The sequence below is a fragment of the Prenolepis imparis genome, unplaced genomic scaffold (assembly GCF_030444845.1).
Source record: "Prenolepis imparis isolate NDT839.2.m4 unplaced genomic scaffold, iyPreImpa1.0 SCAF_13, whole genome shotgun sequence".
Classification (NCBI taxonomy): Eukaryota; Metazoa; Arthropoda; class Insecta; order Hymenoptera; family Formicidae; genus Prenolepis; species Prenolepis imparis.
The window spans coordinates 4,667,707-4,687,145 of record NW_028141171.1 but is presented as its reverse complement, the minus strand read 5'-3'; the positions used below and the strand labels follow the sequence as shown (position 1 = coordinate 4,687,145).

The 19,439-nt window shown below is 28.1% G+C and overlaps 1 protein-coding gene and 1 long non-coding RNA gene across 4 annotated transcripts in view; one reads left to right on the top strand and one right to left on the bottom strand.

Moving 5' to 3' along the window:
* Nucleotides 1-19,309, bottom strand: part of LOC145944699 (uncharacterized) — a 261,286-nt gene extending 241,977 nt beyond the window's left edge. For both annotated transcript variants that reach the window (XR_014426726.1, XR_014426725.1), the window contains exons 1-3: nucleotides 17,723-19,309; nucleotides 16,918-17,394; nucleotides 16,398-16,442 (exon numbers count right to left, since the gene is read on the bottom strand). This is a non-coding gene — a long non-coding RNA (uncharacterized LOC145944699). The remainder of the gene's footprint in view (nucleotides 1-16,397; nucleotides 16,443-16,917; nucleotides 17,395-17,722) is intronic.
* Nucleotides 1,118-15,129, top strand: LOC145944468 (sialin). 2 transcript variants are annotated; one of them, XM_083052805.1, is made up of 12 exons: nucleotides 1,118-1,398; nucleotides 7,227-7,322; nucleotides 8,043-8,101; nucleotides 8,273-8,475; nucleotides 9,585-9,821; nucleotides 10,055-10,139; nucleotides 11,434-11,657; nucleotides 11,741-11,890; nucleotides 11,970-12,102; nucleotides 12,205-12,360; nucleotides 12,435-12,520; nucleotides 12,598-15,129. In XM_083052805.1, exons 2-12 carry the CDS (start codon nucleotides 7,306-7,308, stop codon nucleotides 12,820-12,822), a joined length of 1,575 nt encoding a protein of 524 aa, XP_082908931.1. In that variant the 5' UTR covers nucleotides 1,118-1,398; nucleotides 7,227-7,305; the 3' UTR covers nucleotides 12,823-15,129. The 2 variants fall into 2 exon arrangements, with proteins under 2 accessions (XP_082908931.1, XP_082908928.1); XM_083052802.1 differs by lacking the exon at nucleotides 1,118-1,398 and adding an exon at nucleotides 4,445-4,706.
* Nucleotides 19,310-19,439: the final 130 nt, after the last annotated feature.

The window sequence follows — 19,439 nt, the reverse complement described above, 5'->3', positions numbered from 1 at the left end:
TTTAATAATGCTCACTTTTTATATCACTATTTTTCTATTTGCCAATCAATAAAATATCCGATATAATGTTATTCGTATTTAATTTAAAATTTTGCACGTTTTATTTTGCGCGATTGTAATTTATTATAAACAGGTTTTAAGGTCTTATTATTAGACCTTGAAAGACGTAGTGAAAGTAAGATCAAGACTGAATCAATTTTGAATTACAAATAATAATAGCTTATACATATTCAGAATATAAGATATGAAAAATAAAATAATATACATATTGTTTAAAAATTTATAATAGATATGCAATTGCAAATATAAATAGTCATAATTACTTCAAAATAAATTTTACGCCTAATTGTATAACTATTCTTGAGAATATTAAAGTTATTCGATGCAATTTAAATAACTTAGCATTTCTTTCTAGAAGTATAAATAAAAATCTAACAAAAAATAAGCTAATTTCATTATTTTAATCAATGTATATAGAAACAGCTTAATACAACAGGAATCTAAATGGATTCTTTACACATTATTTAAAGATATTTAATTTTATATTTAAAAAATATTTTTTAAAAAATATTTTTTTTCTTTACACATTATTTAAAGATATTTAATTTTATTTAAAATTTATTTAAAAAATATTTTTAAAAAAATATTTTTTGAATCAGACTTTTTAAAACGTAAAGAAACATTTATTTTTCATAAGTATTTGTGTCTCCAAAATATATTTAATTTTTTCGTTAGATATATGTCATTATTAGATGTCATATTTTTGAAAAAATATATCCAACTACATCATTATTTTTTATGAGATTGAAAGAAAATGTTTTACTTTCAAAATTACTTTCTCAATCATTATCAAAAAAATAATATCTCACAACATACATTTAAGTGAATACTATGAATATCTAAAAACTTATTTCTTAAAATAAAAAGAAAGAGAAAAAGAATTCATTTATTAATAAAGAATTAATCTTTAATTGGAGCATTGCGTAACGAGATCATCTGCTGATGAGTCAGCAACACATCCAACTCATTCATCGCGTGTTACAGCACTGCGCGTCGGCGCAGTGACTTTTAATCGATCGCGGAGTATCGCTTGTATTCGGGTCACGTGAACGGCGGCGTCATCTAAAGGACCGACGTAACGAGTGGAAACATAGCACCCGGCGGTCTTGTGCATCTAGTGCAGCGCGTGCCGCATTCTCTCGACCTAATCATCACGTATCAACGCGTCTTCCTCGATCGCCAACGGCGACGTGGACGAACGAGCGTCGATTGATACCGCGGCGTCGAATAATTGTCGCGAATTATCATCGCGTGTGCCGCGTCACGTGGATGAAAATGCCGCGCAAGAGAACGTTCACGATTCACGAGGTATTCGCTGGACGTAGAAACGGCACCAAGGTGAGTTCCCGATCGATTAACCTTTGATTTGCCAGATCGCTCGAGCGCTCTCGAAAATAGTTTGACAGCTGACGACCTGGCCACGTGGCATCTCATAGAAATTGAGGAAATCGGCACACTTAACCTGTGCTTAACCTCAAAACCGAGCACGATGTGACTATCAGTGTTAATATAACCACTATAGTTCTCTTGGTTAACATTAATATTAAAAAAAAAAAAAAAAAAAAAAAAAAAATGTGATTAACGATGTGATATCGTTCCTGAGAGGAAGATTAATCAAAATTTTAAAGAATATCGATATGTAACGATATGAATACGTAATGTATATCGATATAAATATCGACACTTACAGTGTTTCAAGATCTTTGTTTAGCATTCAGTAGAGCCTGGATGTACTATCATTTTTATTAGGCGCTATTAAGCTGACAGAATAGTTTTTTTTGATAATATTTTGGAAATATTTTGATAATATTTGGGAATAATTTTCTACAGAGTGAATATTTTTTATTGGTGTTCGTTTCTCTCTTTTCCTCTATATGTAAAAAATTGAAAAATTGCTTGAGCTCCTTCCTTTGAAGACAAAGAATCAAAAGTGAATTAATAATGACATTAATATATAAGAATTGTAGAGTTTCTCTCTCTAACAATTATCATATGAAAAAAATAGTTTTTTGTTTCATTCATTTCACATTCATTGTCGAAAGAATTATTTAAAACAATTTTGCTAATTAATTATAAAAAAAAGTCAGTATAAGTCAATTATTAAATGTGAATTATCACCATAATAATTTTTATCGATTTCTAAAAGAGATTTTTGTATAGAGAGAAAGATACTAACTTTACATGTTTTGTTTAATCTTATTATATTTTACCTTGTTGTATTATTATATTTTTCTCATTATAGTTGCACGTTTGCTCCCGAAACATCGAGAATGAAAAATTACAACTGTTCAAGAAAAAAATATAATACAATAATATAAATATAATATAATATAAATAAAATAATAAGATTATAAACAAAATTATATACGTATAAAATTTGTCTTTAATTTCTCGACTCTATAAAATAACTCTTTTAAAAAGCATCATTTACCATCCCCTATAATTTACTAAAACGAAATCATAATTATAATTAAAATTTTTTAGAAAATTAACCACGTATATATAACTAGAATCTAGAATACATAGAATATAAAACATCTGCCCATTATCTTATTTTAATTTATCAAAATCGAAGAGAAATTTCATAAGGTTTATTTTGTAAGTGGATTTATCCTCGTAATTGTAGGCAATTTTCTTCATTCATGTTATGCAATTAAAAAATTGTCAAGTCAAATAGTGTTTACTACCTGTTGCACATAATTATAATATAATATGCAATATCCTGCGAATTCACTATACTATTTTCTTCATGATATTCACACAATTGATTTTTTTTTCAATAAATATCTCGAACTCATCCTTTTTGATATCTTATTATCGTTTTCTAGAAAAATTATATTATTTTTTTACGGCAAAATAATACCTACATTTATTCGATAAATTAATGTAATAAGAGCTTATATTTTGTGAGAGTAATACTTATATAAGGAAATATAACGTTCTGCTTCTTAGAAACGAAACTGTATAGTAAATGTATTACATATACATGGTCATTGTGATGCGCGTATGCTCACTTCGCGTGCAATTCCATTTGGTCGAATTGCGTGACTTGCCTCGATTATAAACTTGATAAGGTCAATCATGAGATAATTAAGCCCAATATTGCGGGCGACAATGAGATTGTTTAGATGAGAAAAGCAGTGGTTCTTCGAAATCACTCGACTTGATTATAGAGAGTCTGAATTACATAAAATTACTAATTTATCAAGTCGTATAGCATCGAAAAGGATGACACGTGTATTAGGAGACCCTTGAAACTTGTAAGGTCAACCAAAACATGTATCAAGAATCATCATTTGTCTAGTTATAATATGACACGAACTATTGATCGATCAAGAAACGCGGCCTCTATATTTCACCGCAGAATACACTTAAGAATATACCTAAGAAATAATTTATAACGAGTATATGTATAATGTGTTTTGTATCGACAACTCTATGTACACGCTGCTGTAAGAGAAGAATGATAAATTATAATAATTTGCGTATGAAAAGAGTTACCAGTTTGTATATAATATTTCGATGAATATATTTCCTAAAATAAAATATATATATAATTTTTGCGAATTAGAATATATATTTTTCTCTAAATTGCTTTTCGAGCTTTATCTACTATACTATACAATTAACCGCGTTACTGATGTAACGCATTCCTGAGTTATCGCACAAATCACTTCAATTTTATTCTTATATAAAATGGTCGTTTGAAAGTCACTCTCTTAAGTATTAATTATTTTGTAATTATCTTACAAACTTTATACGATATTAATGACACCGTATTAGAATTTAATTAGAATGTTATGATCCAGTTTTCAGCAATTAATTATCAGTTATGATGCAATAATTGCTTACTTCGCTACCTGCCCCCACTCATTCGTCACACTATATAATATCATTTGGAAAATCAATAAATCATGTTTCTATTGCCAGATAATTAGCGTAAACTCATTTCAATATAATTTAATGAACGTTAAAACTACGTAAATTTTACTTTTAAATGTATTATACGCGTGCAGCTTTTTTGACTATTATTGCATATAATTTTTTACAGTTTTTTTCTATATAGGTATATACAATAAGCTTTTCGAAAGAGTCATTATTTTGAATTGCGAGCACATGACTATTGATAATGGAACTATTAAAAAGTATTTCACAATTTCATATCAGGTTTTATTTTTAAAATACACTGAAAACAAGAAATTGTTAACTTGACTAAACCGTTCAACTAAATAATATTTTGTTAACTGAACATATAAAAATATTTAAATTAAATAAAACATATTAAATCTAACAAAATGTGTACTTGACTTAAATACTAATATATGTTCAATTAACAAAATAGTAATTTAATTGAACGGTTTAGTCAAGTTAACAATTTTTTTTTTCAGTGATAGAGGTATAATATTCACGTCTCGCTACCAAGAACACGATCGAAAACAGGCGCAATGGTGGGGTAAAGATAGTCAACGCCTCGTGGTTCGGTTGTGCCTTTCAGTGCCGGCATTTCGTTCCGTCTGTAATCATGTCGATTGTATTGCGATTTCTTACGCTCACTGCACGTCTCGAATCGCGTTTATCGCATGGTCTCATGAAATTGTAATCGCGTTTTTTCCGCGCGTTTTTTCCAAGCTTCATCTTTGACGTATGTAAGTGACACTTCAGACAGCGTTGACATTATGTTCCTTTTCATTTTTGTTATAAGCAAACATGTATGTGTGATTTGTGCAACTAAACTAATCTATCAGTCATAATTGAGGTCGTTTATATATTCAACATGACATGATTCGGAAAAACGAAGAAAATGTTGATGTGGCAAGTTTATCCATTCACCAATGCTATAGTAAATCGCATTTATTACAAATAGAATAATCATGTGCTGCTGTTTTTGCATCAAATAGCTCTTACTCCATCAACGTGATTTATTGAAAATGAAGATAATGAACGTTACACTATGTAATTTTTTTTTTTTTTTCAATCAAATGAAAAGAGAAAGGAAATATAATAATAATAATTGCAACATATTTCTCTAAAGAGGGATACAGTTTTGTTGTTAATAGAAATATTTCATGGAAAAGTTAAAACAGAGTGTATTATATTAATTTGTATAAACCGTCAATATCAGGTACCATATCAAATTTTACAAAGTATCTATAATTTTACATAAAGTTAAGACTGTTATTTTTTTTCTTTATTTCTTTAGACTTTAAAAAACTATTAATTATTTTTTTAGACTTTAGAAAATTAAAGTAACATATTATAATTTTAAACTTAGGTTTTAACATATAGTTTTTAACATATGTAACAGCTTTTCCTTAATTATCTCTCTACACAAACTAGAAGTTCTACTTTTTAAAGTGGATTCACACAGATAGTTTTTGCATAGAAATGTCATTTTTTTAATAGATATATATTTTTAATGGCTCATAATAATGTATTTTTGATTTTTCAATTATTCGTTATCACGATTTATTCAACAAGTTTTATCCAATGCTTTACCTTGAGATATGCAAATAAGATGAAAGACATCATATATGTATATTAGACATCGCAGTCGTATTAAGCAGTTCGATTTTCCTCCTAATACACGAATATAATGTGTTTGATTTAATCTTCTAACAATTAATAAGTTTATTCATTAATACTACAACATAAAAAGTATGTTTATCTAATATTTATCTAAATACATATAACTATACTTTAATGATTTAATTTTTGATATTTTGTTTGAATAACATCTTTGATACGATAAATTAAGAACATTTTGATATTAATATTAGTATTTGTATGTATAATATAAATCTGAATACAATTTATTTAATATTAGACAAACTATTATCAAAAAATATATTATTATCTATTGTTGTATACTATGTAAATCTTATAATATTACGCGATTATGTTGTATTGTCAAAATAATGAAATTTTTTTATATTACATTAATAAAAGTAATAAAGTAAAAACTATTTAATTTTTACTCTATATATTTTATACAATATATATGTATATATACACGTTCTATTTTTGAAAAGTATGTTTTTAATTTCAATTATATTATTTTCATTTATATAATCATCATTTTGCATAGTCATCGTATATCTTCTATATCTAACTTTATCATTATTATTTCGCAATCATCTCTTATTTGATGGCAATAATCTCTTGCGAAAATTTAATATTTCATGTGCCTATATGTTTCATTCAAATCATTACAGAGATTAGCTGAACATTTCATTTGTATGTATCGCACAAATTTAAAACAGAAATTTGTTGATTAATATAATTTATTGCATACATAAAATAAGGAATTTAAAAATACACTAATAATAAATAATATATGTGATTCGTTTCTACGTCCAACCCGACATGCTTACACAGAGTGTGCCAGAATAATCACATTTTCCTTTAACAGTAAATTTTTTGAATTTGATTAAAGAACAAGAAAATGTATGATAATCTGATAATTTTGTATATAATATATAATTAATTTTGATATTAATTAATTATATATATATAATTAATTTTATTATATATCTCCTTTAATAATAATAATAATAATTATATATATATATATATATATATATATATAAATTGATATTAAATTATACTCTATTTTACAAGCGAAAAATAGTTCAAATCGATATTGTAAATAATATAATAGGTAACTGTTGATTATTCTGCAAAATATATAGCCTACAAAGATTTCATATATGCATAACAATAATGAAGACCTTGAATCAATAAATTTCTGCTATTGCAGATGCGTTGTTAGTATTTGTACAAAATTCCAATTAGTAACGTGCACAATAATTAAATCATAACGATTTATCCACAATCTGTTGTGTGAGTAAAAAGCTAAGTCTGCAATTTTTTTCATAAAATTAATTTCTCTTCCGTGTTCTTAATGGATAGTAATCATAAATAAATTTTTTGCGACGGCTTCCTTAGAATTTCGAGAATGTCGATATAAATTCCGCGTTGGGGAATTTTATCTCATTCTCATAAGTTGTGACCTCGATGCAATACTTTGAATACCTTGCAAGAGCTTTATTGACGCCATATTATACGTTGGGCAACTCGAAAACTCATATAAATCGAATCGTGCCATGCATGATTTGCTTTTACAAAATAACGATTATTGAATTAAATAAATTCTCTTTGTTTTACAGAATCCGAGGTGATCTTTGTGCTTTTATTTCGCACAAAATATTCGTATACTTTATTCAAACAATTGTACCTGCACAAAAAATGGAAGAATCTCAAAGGTAAAGAGACATATGTATATGAGAACATATGTGTATATATTCCTATTTTTCTATTTATACACATTATATACATTTTTTGCATATCTTTGTATAGTATATAGAGTGTCTCAAAATGTCTGAATATCTTTTTGCTAAAAGATTTTCCCTTAGCAAAAATATCCAAACATTAACGATTTTTTAATTGAAAAAGGTTTTTTCATAAACTAAATTTTGTGGAATCAACAGATCAACAAAACTACATTTTCCATTTTTACATTGTTAATTTCAGATAAAATTTACTTATTAAAATTTCAAGTTGAAGTTTACACAAAAATAGTTATACAAAAATATATACAATTATAAAATATAATGCAAAACTTGTAAAAAAAATGATGACATCCTTCGATATTATCTCTAAGAAAAAAATTGCGATCCAAAATTAGCCGAAAAAATCTGCTATTAAAAGGAATCTGATAATTTCAGGACTCTATATAATTTTTCTTTGTTATTTGCACAAACTTTCTGGGCAGAAAAGTACTTAATCTCGTCATACATTATACGAAATGTATGTTACGATTATTTTATCGTATTTCCCATTATCGCCTTTCTTTTCATACATAGATAGAGTTCAAGCTAAGCAAATTGACGATCGAGTATATTAAAGATGTTATTTATCTTAAAACGCGATTAACGATTTCATTGTCTATCTGTGGAATATTCTGCAATAATTTTATCTTACAGGTATGAAGAATCTGATATGTATAAAGAACGGTCATCTTGCAGTTTACGAAGATTAGGAGGTAATATTCTTTATGTGACATGATTTGTTAAAGAAAAAAGCCTTCTTTGCTTATTGAAGAAAATGTTGTACACAATTGCTACCATTATAAATTCTCTTTCTATAATGCAAATTCATCGATATGAACAATATGTCATTGTCTCTGATAATTATACAGATTTTCTGATTACAGATATGGTACCAGCACGGGTCGTGCTGTACATGCTCTCGTTTTCCGGATTTCTCGTGTCTTTCATGATGAGAACGGACATTAACATCGCTATGGTGGCTATGGCAAAAATACCGTTAACATCGAACAATGGAACCATCGCAGTTCATTGTTACACAATGTCGAATGTGTCACATGAGGAAAATACCACTGTAATCAGACCGGAGGTATGCTTAATTGCGATAATATGTGATAAATTGCATAGTGCATAATTTTTTTCCTATTACACAGTTGCGTATCATTTTCTGCACTAACAAAATTATTTTTTTGCCATTTTTTGTCAAGTTTAAAATATATTTAAATGGGAATAGAAATATATGTATATGTATATGTGCGTGCATAATGTTTACTCAGTCACAATCAGGTCAGGATACTTCTTATAATGACTTGCACGATTAACGTCACGACAACCTGTATGAATACGATGAATACGATGTAGGTACCATTGTCATTTTATAAACCTGATGTAAATATATTCCACGTGTCATCGAGAGATGTCATGCAAAATTTCTTTAAGGAGTATAGTTTTGTGTAGTTTCACGTATAAATATAGTATTTAGAATTATTTAAAAATACAATAGTATATAAAAGAAAAGAAAAATTTTTTTAACGCGAAAATACTTTAAATAATTTTTTAAAACAATTATGAATCTATATAGATGTAATTATGTATGTACCAGAGAGAAAAAGCGAGAAAAATGACTCTTGTAAGCTGAAGTTCAAAACATTTGGACATCTGCAATATTTAATGTCGAGGAATATAAGCTCGATTGACAAGATTTTTTATACATGTTTTATTGTTAATGTGTAAGATGAAAAGTGATTCATTGAATACAAGAGACGTATTCGTAATGAGTCATTCATTTTACATTGACAAAATGAAATAATGATAACATTTATTCTTTGTCATCCGGGAATCATGACATGCAAAACTAATATTTCTTTATCATCAACATTGTAAAAATGATTCAAGCGAATAAAATAAAATAAAATTTTAATTTTTAACAAACTTTTGTAATATCATTAAAAAATTTTTGCAATTATACAATAATGGCGAAAAAATTGAAAATAACGCTTACTATTCTTTCTCAGAAATTATAGAGTACCTACAGCATTGTTTTTATGCAAATAATAGAGATCTCGTTTAGACTGTTTATTGAATTCCTTTAAATATTAAAGATTATAAAAAATATAATGAAATATTAAAGAAATTAATTAATGGAAGCTTGCTGTAATTAACGGAGTATAAACTATACAAAGTCGTTTTTATTTACAGGAGGAAGGCGAGTTCGAATGGAGCCCAGCTATTCAGTCAACCATTATCAGCTCCTTTTACTGGTGTTATATACTCTCGCAAATGCTCGGTGGTGTTCTCACTCAATATTTCGGCACTAAAACCATATTTGGTGGATCTCAAGCCATTACTGCCGTATGTAGCCTTCTTATGCCGATTGCCGCGGAGATTCATTACGGGGCAATGATAGCGTTACGCAGTATACAAGGCATCGCGAGTGTAAGTCTTTATGTAATCACCGAATAGAATCACCAAAAACTTCAATATTATATAAATTTTACTATTATTTTGTTATTATATTAGAAACAAATATCTAAACATCGTAAAAACAATTTTAAAATGTTGTAAATTTTGGAGACTTTTTAACTATCTTCTAAATATTGCTTGGATTTATATTATTTGGAATAGATTTTAATAATAATTTATATTTATCTCTTCTTGTGTAAAAACAGGGACTCACGTGGCCCGCAATGTACGCCGTAATCGGATATTGGATTCCACCCGCAGAACGCTCACGCTTTATGTCTTCCTTCCAAGGTACGTTATCAAACGTCAGTCGCTAACAGATTTTCATGTGTTACAGTGAAACTTCGATACGTTCGGCAAAATTAAGCTAAAGCTATATAGCGTTCCGTCATATATTGCGTCGCAAGTGTAATAAATTTAAAGTCATATACTCCCTTTTAATTATGTTTTTCGTGAATACTAATGCACGCTTCTTTCAGAATGGAATACGCAAGCTCGAATGAGAAGCAATAATTTATTCTATATATTATATACATTATTGTTTCAGTCAAAATTCCGGAGCAAGAATATAATTCGTTATTAAATATGCGAATAATAATTTTTATTTTCTATATAAACGCGCTCCGCGCGTTTCATCTGCACAACTTGATCGATTTAATTAATGATTCTGAATAGTTCATCTCCACGAGGTTGCATTCGCCGGACCGAGAGGTATACTCAACAGCGACCGCTCAACAGCATGAGAAAGGCCGAGTATACTTCCAGCTGGTAGAATCAGCCGGACTCTCGTCAAACATATTATTGTATATGTATATATACTTGTCTCTTTTTACATGCATATCAGTATATTCTACCTATTGGTCCAGTCTGCCATACGAGTTAATCTAATCACTCTTAAATTTTGTCAGAGACGGACCGCAAGCTTTATTTTGATACGGCGCGTTTATCTATCTGTGCTTGTTTACTAACCCAAGTATTTCTAAACTCAAACTCATCTCTTGCTACTAACACGAAATGTGCTCTAAAATAATATTGATATATTTATCGACTCGTAAACCCTCACTAAATAAACATTATTACTTATTTAGTTTAATATAATGTAATAACACGATGTGTGTGAGAGATTCCGTAATGTTAAAAATATTCTTGTTAACTACAAATAATTATATCCTATCTATTTAATATAACTAGAATATTAAATAAAAGTCTGCTTCTTTTAACTTGTTTTATATTATTAATTTTTCATTTATTTACGATACTTGTTTCTAATACCGCTCTCTATATATGAAGAGTGAGCGACACTCCATTTGCAGGTAGAACGACTTTACGCTCTTATTATTTGCAGATATAGAAGTTTCATTGTCCCACCATTAACAGCTTCATCATGTCCTCGTCTCCGCGTACTAAGTGTTTACTTGAATCGCTTTACAGGGTGAAATACATACATCGTGACTAGAGCGATCATCACCGAGCATGAGTGTCGTAACAAACCAAGACCGGCGGCCATCATTCGACAAGTCATCATGTTTCTTTCCTCCGGCACGTAGGGTGAGCTACTCCTAACATCTAGATTATCTATATTCAGGGTTCAGCATCGGCATCGGCTTAACCTACCCGTTGTGCGCGTTTATCACCGCCCATTTCGGATGGAGGATCGTATTCTACACAACCGGTAGCATCGGCCTCGTCTGGTGCGTGTTTTGGTATTTCTGCGCCTTCGACACTCCTGCCTCGCATCCCAGAATATCTAAGTTGGAACTTCGTTACATTCAGGAATGTGTTAGAAACCAAGTTATCGGAGCGAATGAGGTAAGGCAGTATATATATCTGTTATTCAACAGTGTCTTCTTTACGCGAACAAGCGCGTTAACATATTATTTAATATGTTAAAGGATATGCCTGTACCTTGGAAATCTATACTGACGTCGTGGCCAGCATGGGCTATCGGTATCACAACTTTTGGAAGAATATGGGTCCATTATGTCTTTATCATTCCCGGCCCGATGTACATGAAGACGGTATTAGGATTCAGTATACAGGCAGTACGCATTTATTATTCAAAGATCTTTGTTTTCATTTTATCAATGTGATGAGATTAATAAACTTATTTTTTCTTTTTAGAATGGTATCCTGTCAGGTGCTCCTTTTATCTGTAGCTATTTAAGTTCTGTTGTATTTTGCTACGTCGCAGATCTCCTAGTTACGCGGCAAATTATGACTTTAATCACTGTGCGCAAGATATTTACTATGCTATGTAAGTCTGTTTGTTGGTTTTTTTTTTTCATTTAATTAATACTTGGAAACTCTTATGTTCGAATTACAACTAATCGTTTTATTATTTTTTTTTTTCTTATAGCTCAAGTGGTTCCTGGAATCCTCGTAATTTTAATTGGATACTTAGGTTGTGAGATTATCCCCGTTTTAATTGTATGGTTCATAGCTGTCACTCTCATAACAGCTGGTTACGCGGGTGCAATGGCTAATATTGTCGACATCGCACCCAATTTTGCTGGTGAGTGCGCACAATTTTCGCTCGCATTTATTTAGCAAAAGTGTGAGTATTTATAAATCGATATTTTCTTTTAGGGCCAGTGTTGGCGTTCGCACAGACAATTCACATGAGTGCTAGTTTTCTATCTCCTATAGTAGCTGGCCTACTTACGCAAGAAAGCGTAAGTATTATATATTTTTTTATCGTTTATTAAAATTAAAAACAACAATATATATATAAATAATATGTTTTCAATAGCAATCTCTCGATGCATGGAGAAACGTATTTGCAGTCACCGCAGGTGTATCCTGCATCACGTATATTGTCTATCAAATATTTGGTACAGCTGATATACAAGCATGGAATTATCCTGATCAAAAATATCCTCAAGCCATTCAAGAAGATTCTGAGCCATTAAACGATGCATCTCGCAAAAAGAGCAAAATTATTCTTAGTCGATCAAGTATATCAAAACAAACGTAATATACATTTATATCGGCTTATAAAAATCAAATTAATTTTTTAATTTTCCTGTCAATTTTTTTAATTATATTTTTATTTTTATTTCTGAATCTTATCTAATAAATTCATTCTTTATTGAATTTTTTGTTTTCCATTAGCTTATTTAAAAGCATGAAAAAGAACATAGCTACATTTACATAATAGGTATGTATATATATATATATATACATATACACACCTATTGTTTCAATACTATTCTACTATTGTAAGTAGGTTTGATTGTTAATATATATAAAGAAATTATATATAGAATAATATATAGCGAGGATTATATTTTTATGAAGAATATCTCACAAAATGTTTCAATTTTCAACACGGATTATGTATTGTAAATGCACAAATGTTTAAAGAAATAATTGGTTATAAGTAGAGTGCAAAAATTATAAGATATGATGATAAGTCATCCTATTCAGATAATTCAGGATGTTGCCTTTTACTTCATTATTAGTTTCTCAAGGAAACAACGCAGTTTAAATTAGTCTAAATTAGGATAAATTTAATGTAATAGAACATCTTGCAAACTTTTGCACTCTTAATATTATGATAATTCGTCCAATTTTACTTATTCATATTCTTGCATTCTTTATTATGAAGTAATTTTATTCATAAGATGATATGTAAACATTGATCTATAAAATTGGGTCTTATAAAGATATGAATTATTACTTATTTTGTCTTATATATATATATATATATATATTGTACGAATGTGCTATAAAGCACAACAAAGATTTTATAAGTTTAGAGATACTTAAAGCGTAAATTTGCGAAAAAATAATCTTTATTTATGCAGGTTTTGAATAGATTATAATTATATGATCAACATGAATTAAATAGAAAGAATGAAGTAAAATTAGAATTTGGAGACTTTCATTAGTATTTGTTTTTTACAATCAGTGCCTTGTGGTACACATAGATTTTCTAGTTGGTCTAACAAAGCTCTAACAGAGCTCTCTTGATATATAATTCATTAATTCTTATACGAGTATAGAGAGTATAGAGATTTAGGTATATATATATAATATCTGATAAAATGTTTATAATTTGTAAATTAATCTGATGGAAAAGAATATTTATTATATATAGCGTCATATAAAATTCGTGTTATACAAATAAATTTATAGAAGGATTTGTCCACACATATTTTTTTAGATTATATAGTAACAGATATATTCATTTATATGTATAAATGTTATAAGAGAAAATATTATCTTGCCGATTATTATTTCTTAAGAATTCATATTTTTATAAATATATATTGCAATGATTCCATTAAAACATATATGTATATTTGTTAACTTAAGTTATACGAGAGTATTGTAAATTTAATTTTACATAGCTAATTGAATTAATAGAATGTGGAATTAATTTTTGTTTAATTTTATTCTATTATTTGCGGACAAAGTACTTTATATAAATCGGTAATCAAAGTATATATCGATACATAAAAATACTTCTATAAATATGTAAGATGTATACTTTAATGATGTGCTATTATATAATGTTTTTGTGGTAATATACATATAATATACGAAATAAAAATATTACATTATTTTTGTTTCGTATAATAATATGTTTGTAAAAATTAGTTATAATTAGAATTATAATTTATAAATTAATTATAAATTAATTATAAACTTTATGGGACAAATGCTCTATTATTTTTATTAATATTTAAAATATAATATACTTCAAAAGAAAACTTATTTTCTTATAAAAATTTATTTCCTAGAAATTTATTTCTTGCAATATGAAGTTTGTTAAAAATAAGTTTGTTTAACATCTTAAATAAACTGCAATTTCTCTATTAAATAAATAAATTTTAATAGAGATAAAACAAATTTATTGCGTTCTTCAATATTACTTTTAATTTAGTTTATTTTTTAATAATGAACGTTTATAATCACATATATGAATATCATTTTTCTTATATAAAATATATTTATGTATCGCGTTTATGAAGACATTTTCCGCTGGTGTGTAATGTGACAATGTCATCAAAAAATATTATCAATTTATCTCTCTTTAAACATCTTTATATTAACTTACTATTATTATTGCGTAGAATTTATAAAATTAGCATTTGTATAAAGTCGAGGACCAGGAAGTTAATAGCTAATAGTAAAGACTGTACTATGCGAAATGTTATTCTAGAAATATGACAGATATTATATGATATACGATAAATATACGACAAATATTATATGATAGAGATTATACGATGATACAATTTAATTCAAAATATATAAGCATATATAGTTTTATTAATCGCAGCATTTTTATTATGTGAATGTAATTATCTCTTCCCTTCTTTCTAAAAAGATTGTATATTATATACATTCGATATATTTTTTGAATATGTTTTTTGAACTTCGAATGTTACCAAAAAGCAATTAACAATACAAAAAAAAATAAATAATGCAATGATTTATCAAATGTGATGAAAGCAAATTTAACTTCATGTAAATGAAGCAAATTGCATATTATTATAAACTAACTGCTAACTATTTTAAGATAATAAATCACGTTTTCTCAAAAGTGTAAGGTGTATTTCAATTCAAAAATAATGTTAAAGAAATAATTAACTTGTAAATACCATGAAACAGTAATTTACAATTCTCATCCCTTTTATATTGATTCGATTTCTACTCCGAATAAATCACGCGTAATATCTACTTCAATATATGGACATTTGCTTCGATACGCTTACAAATGGTTAATCATAGGAGTCAATTGATTTTGAGCGAGCTGATAATCGCTATTGTTCATACGGAATAATCGTGTTTCAAGAGATGTTAATACAGCAACACTGAATATCCTGTTTCTTGCATTTCAAATTAATTTTCATGAATGGCTATTATCGCGCATTTTGCGCTTTATTTTGTAGATTTGTTTACCCTCCCTAATATAACGATTAATTTCACTCGATTAAGAGCGTTTTAAAATATATATATGTTACTTGAAATCTTAAGGACTGCGCACAATAAAAGATAAGGAACAAGGAAAAAAAAAACAGAAAACAGGAACAGTTCAATATAAAACATATGAAATATAATTTAGTAGGTAACGCAAAATAGAGAAATAGTGCTATGTGATGAAATTTCTCTATTCTGCGTTACTATAAATTACATTTCATATGTTTTATATTAAACTGTTCCCTATTTCCTGTTCCTGCTTTCTGTTCTCTATTCCCTTTCTTATTCCCTTTCTTATTCATTTTATTGTTTGCGCAGCTATATTTATATAATTTAATTTTTAATATATAACAGAAATAATCGCCAGAAAGTTTAATCATGTTCATAATATGTAAATGTACATGAACCAAAAACGAGAATATTTAATATTTTTATTTGCTTGACATATATATTTTTTATATTTTTTAAAGAAAATTATGTAGTTCATTGTTTTAATGGAAAAGTAAACATATAATTTCTTAACTCTTTTTTCTGAATTGCGCTCTAGTTAATTTTTGGTATGATTATAATCTACACATACGGATAATGTTATATAAATATATATACATGCAATACACTCACCGATACGATCTGCAACAGCGGAGCTCTGTGGTACAAAACGTTGATCTATAACATATAAAAAACACAAATTATATATGTATACAAAATAGTTTTTAAAATAATTAATATTTGAAAAAGTCAATAATGCGAAATTAAATTTAATTTGTATCGTAAAATATATTTAATAAAAATTATTAAACTTTTTAATTATTTTTTAGATCTAAATTTATATAAAATATAATCAAATTTAATTTTTAAAAAGTAAGTTAAATAAATTATAAATTGTATAAACAATATTAAAATTATATACATATATATAATACAATTTTTTATTGTTAATTATCTAATTGTAACAAAGTTGAATATAATAATTTTTTTTTATTTTTCTGTGAATTACCTTAAATATTAATTTTTTTCTCAAATTTTTTTTTTTTAACTTTATTTCAAATTTATTCTTAATATTAAATTATTTTAAAATTTATTTAATAAATATTTAAATAATAAATTTAATATAAATTTGTTTTAATTATTTTCTGCTTACCACATGGTTGCTTCGTCGACGCCCGATGCCTCCCCGGGCCTCCTCCTCCTCTCTTGTTCGTACTTTAGCGTCTTTTTGGCACTTACACAGCACACGCTCGCGAAAATACGATCACGCGCGCGCATTAATCAGCAAAATAAAATAATCGCACGACAACTTGAACGACACTCCCGACGTTAACCGTACGCGACTCTATACGACATTTATTCCGATTTTAATCGCGCGATACTTTGTGCGGAACTCCCGACAATTAATCGTACGTAACTTACTTTCATACTTTGGCACTCCCGTTTTTAATCGTACGCATATTTTATGCGCTTTTGTTAATTATACGCGACGCATATTTGAGAGAACAGCACGCGACAATTATAATTAAACGAAGCTACGATCCGCGCGGCGCGACACACGAAATTTACGCGGGATGTCGCAATGATGCCAACTGACAAAATACGCGGAAAGTCGCCGCAGTGATGCCACCTGTCAAAATAATAATTATAGAGATTAGAGTCTTTCGCGATTATAATCAAATAATAAATTATATAAATTTCATATAAATTATATTTCGTCGAATAAATTAGATGTAAATGTATATAAAATATGATAAAATATAATTTTCATATAAAAAGTTGCGTGTATTATTATGAGAATTGTATTATAATTTATTTATTAAAAATTAGTTAAAAGTTTTGAAAAGTAAAATGTATCCAAAATCCATCTTATGCATTACGTTATACATTCATGTAAAATATGAATCGTTTATTATAATTGTACAAGTAATAAACGAAATAAGTTATAATCTTCTTACGACACAAGGTTGCTCTGTCGTTGCTTGATGCCTCCCCGAGCCTCCTCTCTTTCTCCTCCTTTTTTGTTCGTACTTATAGCGTCTCTTTTTGGCGAAAATACGATCGCGCGCACGCGATTATTATGCTGATTAATCAGCAAAATAAAATAATAGCACGACAATCTGAACGACACTCCCGACGTACTTTCGATTTTAATCGATCGCGCGATACTTTGTGCGGAACTCCCAACTTTTCATACTTCGACACTCCCGCTACTAATCGTACGCATATTTTATGCGCTTTTGTTAATTATGCGCGACGCATATTTGAGAGAACAGCACGCGACAATTATAATTATACGAAGCTACGATCCGCGCGGCGCGACACACGAAATGTATGCGGATGTCGCCGCAGTCCCGCAGTGATGCCAACTGTCTAATGAGAAATTATCGATCTTTCGCGATTAATCGATATCATTGAAGAGATCGATTAACATAGAGCGCTTTATTAGGTTTGTTCTTTTTAGCTGCACTGATGAACTAATGCAATAAGTTAGAGTGAAACAAAATATATTTGTCTCACTTTAACTTATTGCACCAGTGTGCACTAGTGCATCAGTGCAGCTAAAAAGAACGAACCTATTATAAAATTGAATATAAAACATATGAAATGTATTATTACTTCAAATTATATTTCATATGTTTTATATTGAACTGCTCCCTGTTCCTGTTTTCTTTTCTTTATTCCGTTCTTTATTTCTTTTATTGTCCGCAGCCCCTAACTTTAATAAATATATTCCAATGTTTTATTAATGTTGTGATTTGTTGTGGTTTGATATATAAAATGTATATGTGTAGATTATTAAAATTGTAACTACAATATTATAAAAATTGTAGAACAAGAAAATAACTTATAATTTAATTTAATTTTAATAATGCAATGATTAATTTAATTAACAAAAATAATCTTCTCGAGAAAGGGAAAGAATAGATTTTAAGATTATTATAGTACTAAATTTGTACTATTTTTGCGCGATGCAAAAAAAATATATATTTCTTCCCTCCCTTCCTCCTTGGCTATATGTGTTCTTTAATGAAAAGCTAATTTTACGATAATAAATATTATATATTCCTTAAATTTATTATTAATCCAGTCATAGATACCCATAGAAAAAGAATTTTTTTATTTTATATTTTTTAATAATTAAACTTTTTCAAAAATACTTGAATTATTATATACGTAATTGCGGTTATTTACTACACGTGTACCGTTATATACTAGTTTGATTGCTTACTAACTAAGATAAAACGTACAAAAGATACGAAAATTGTCAACCGCAATCATTATTGATATTAGATTAGATATCTTTGGTAAGATATCCACCAATTATATTATATTTTAGTATTTATAGGATTGAAATATTATATATGAAAATATAATCCAGATTTAAGAAATACATAACTAAAATCTAAATATTATAAATATTCAAATAATGTGTTAATACTTAAACATAAGAAGAGATAAATAGAATTAAGAGAGTGGAAAATTATCTTATCACATTTCAAGACATCTAGGTCATGTCTATGTTTATGTATATTCAGTAAGAAAGTCTGTATTGACACTTGAACCTCGCATTTTGCGCATGCTACGTATTCGCTTAGTAAGTTATAATTCCTGCGCAGATTTGATTCAGATAGCGTTCGCGATATCGACATCATAATGAACGTACATATGTGT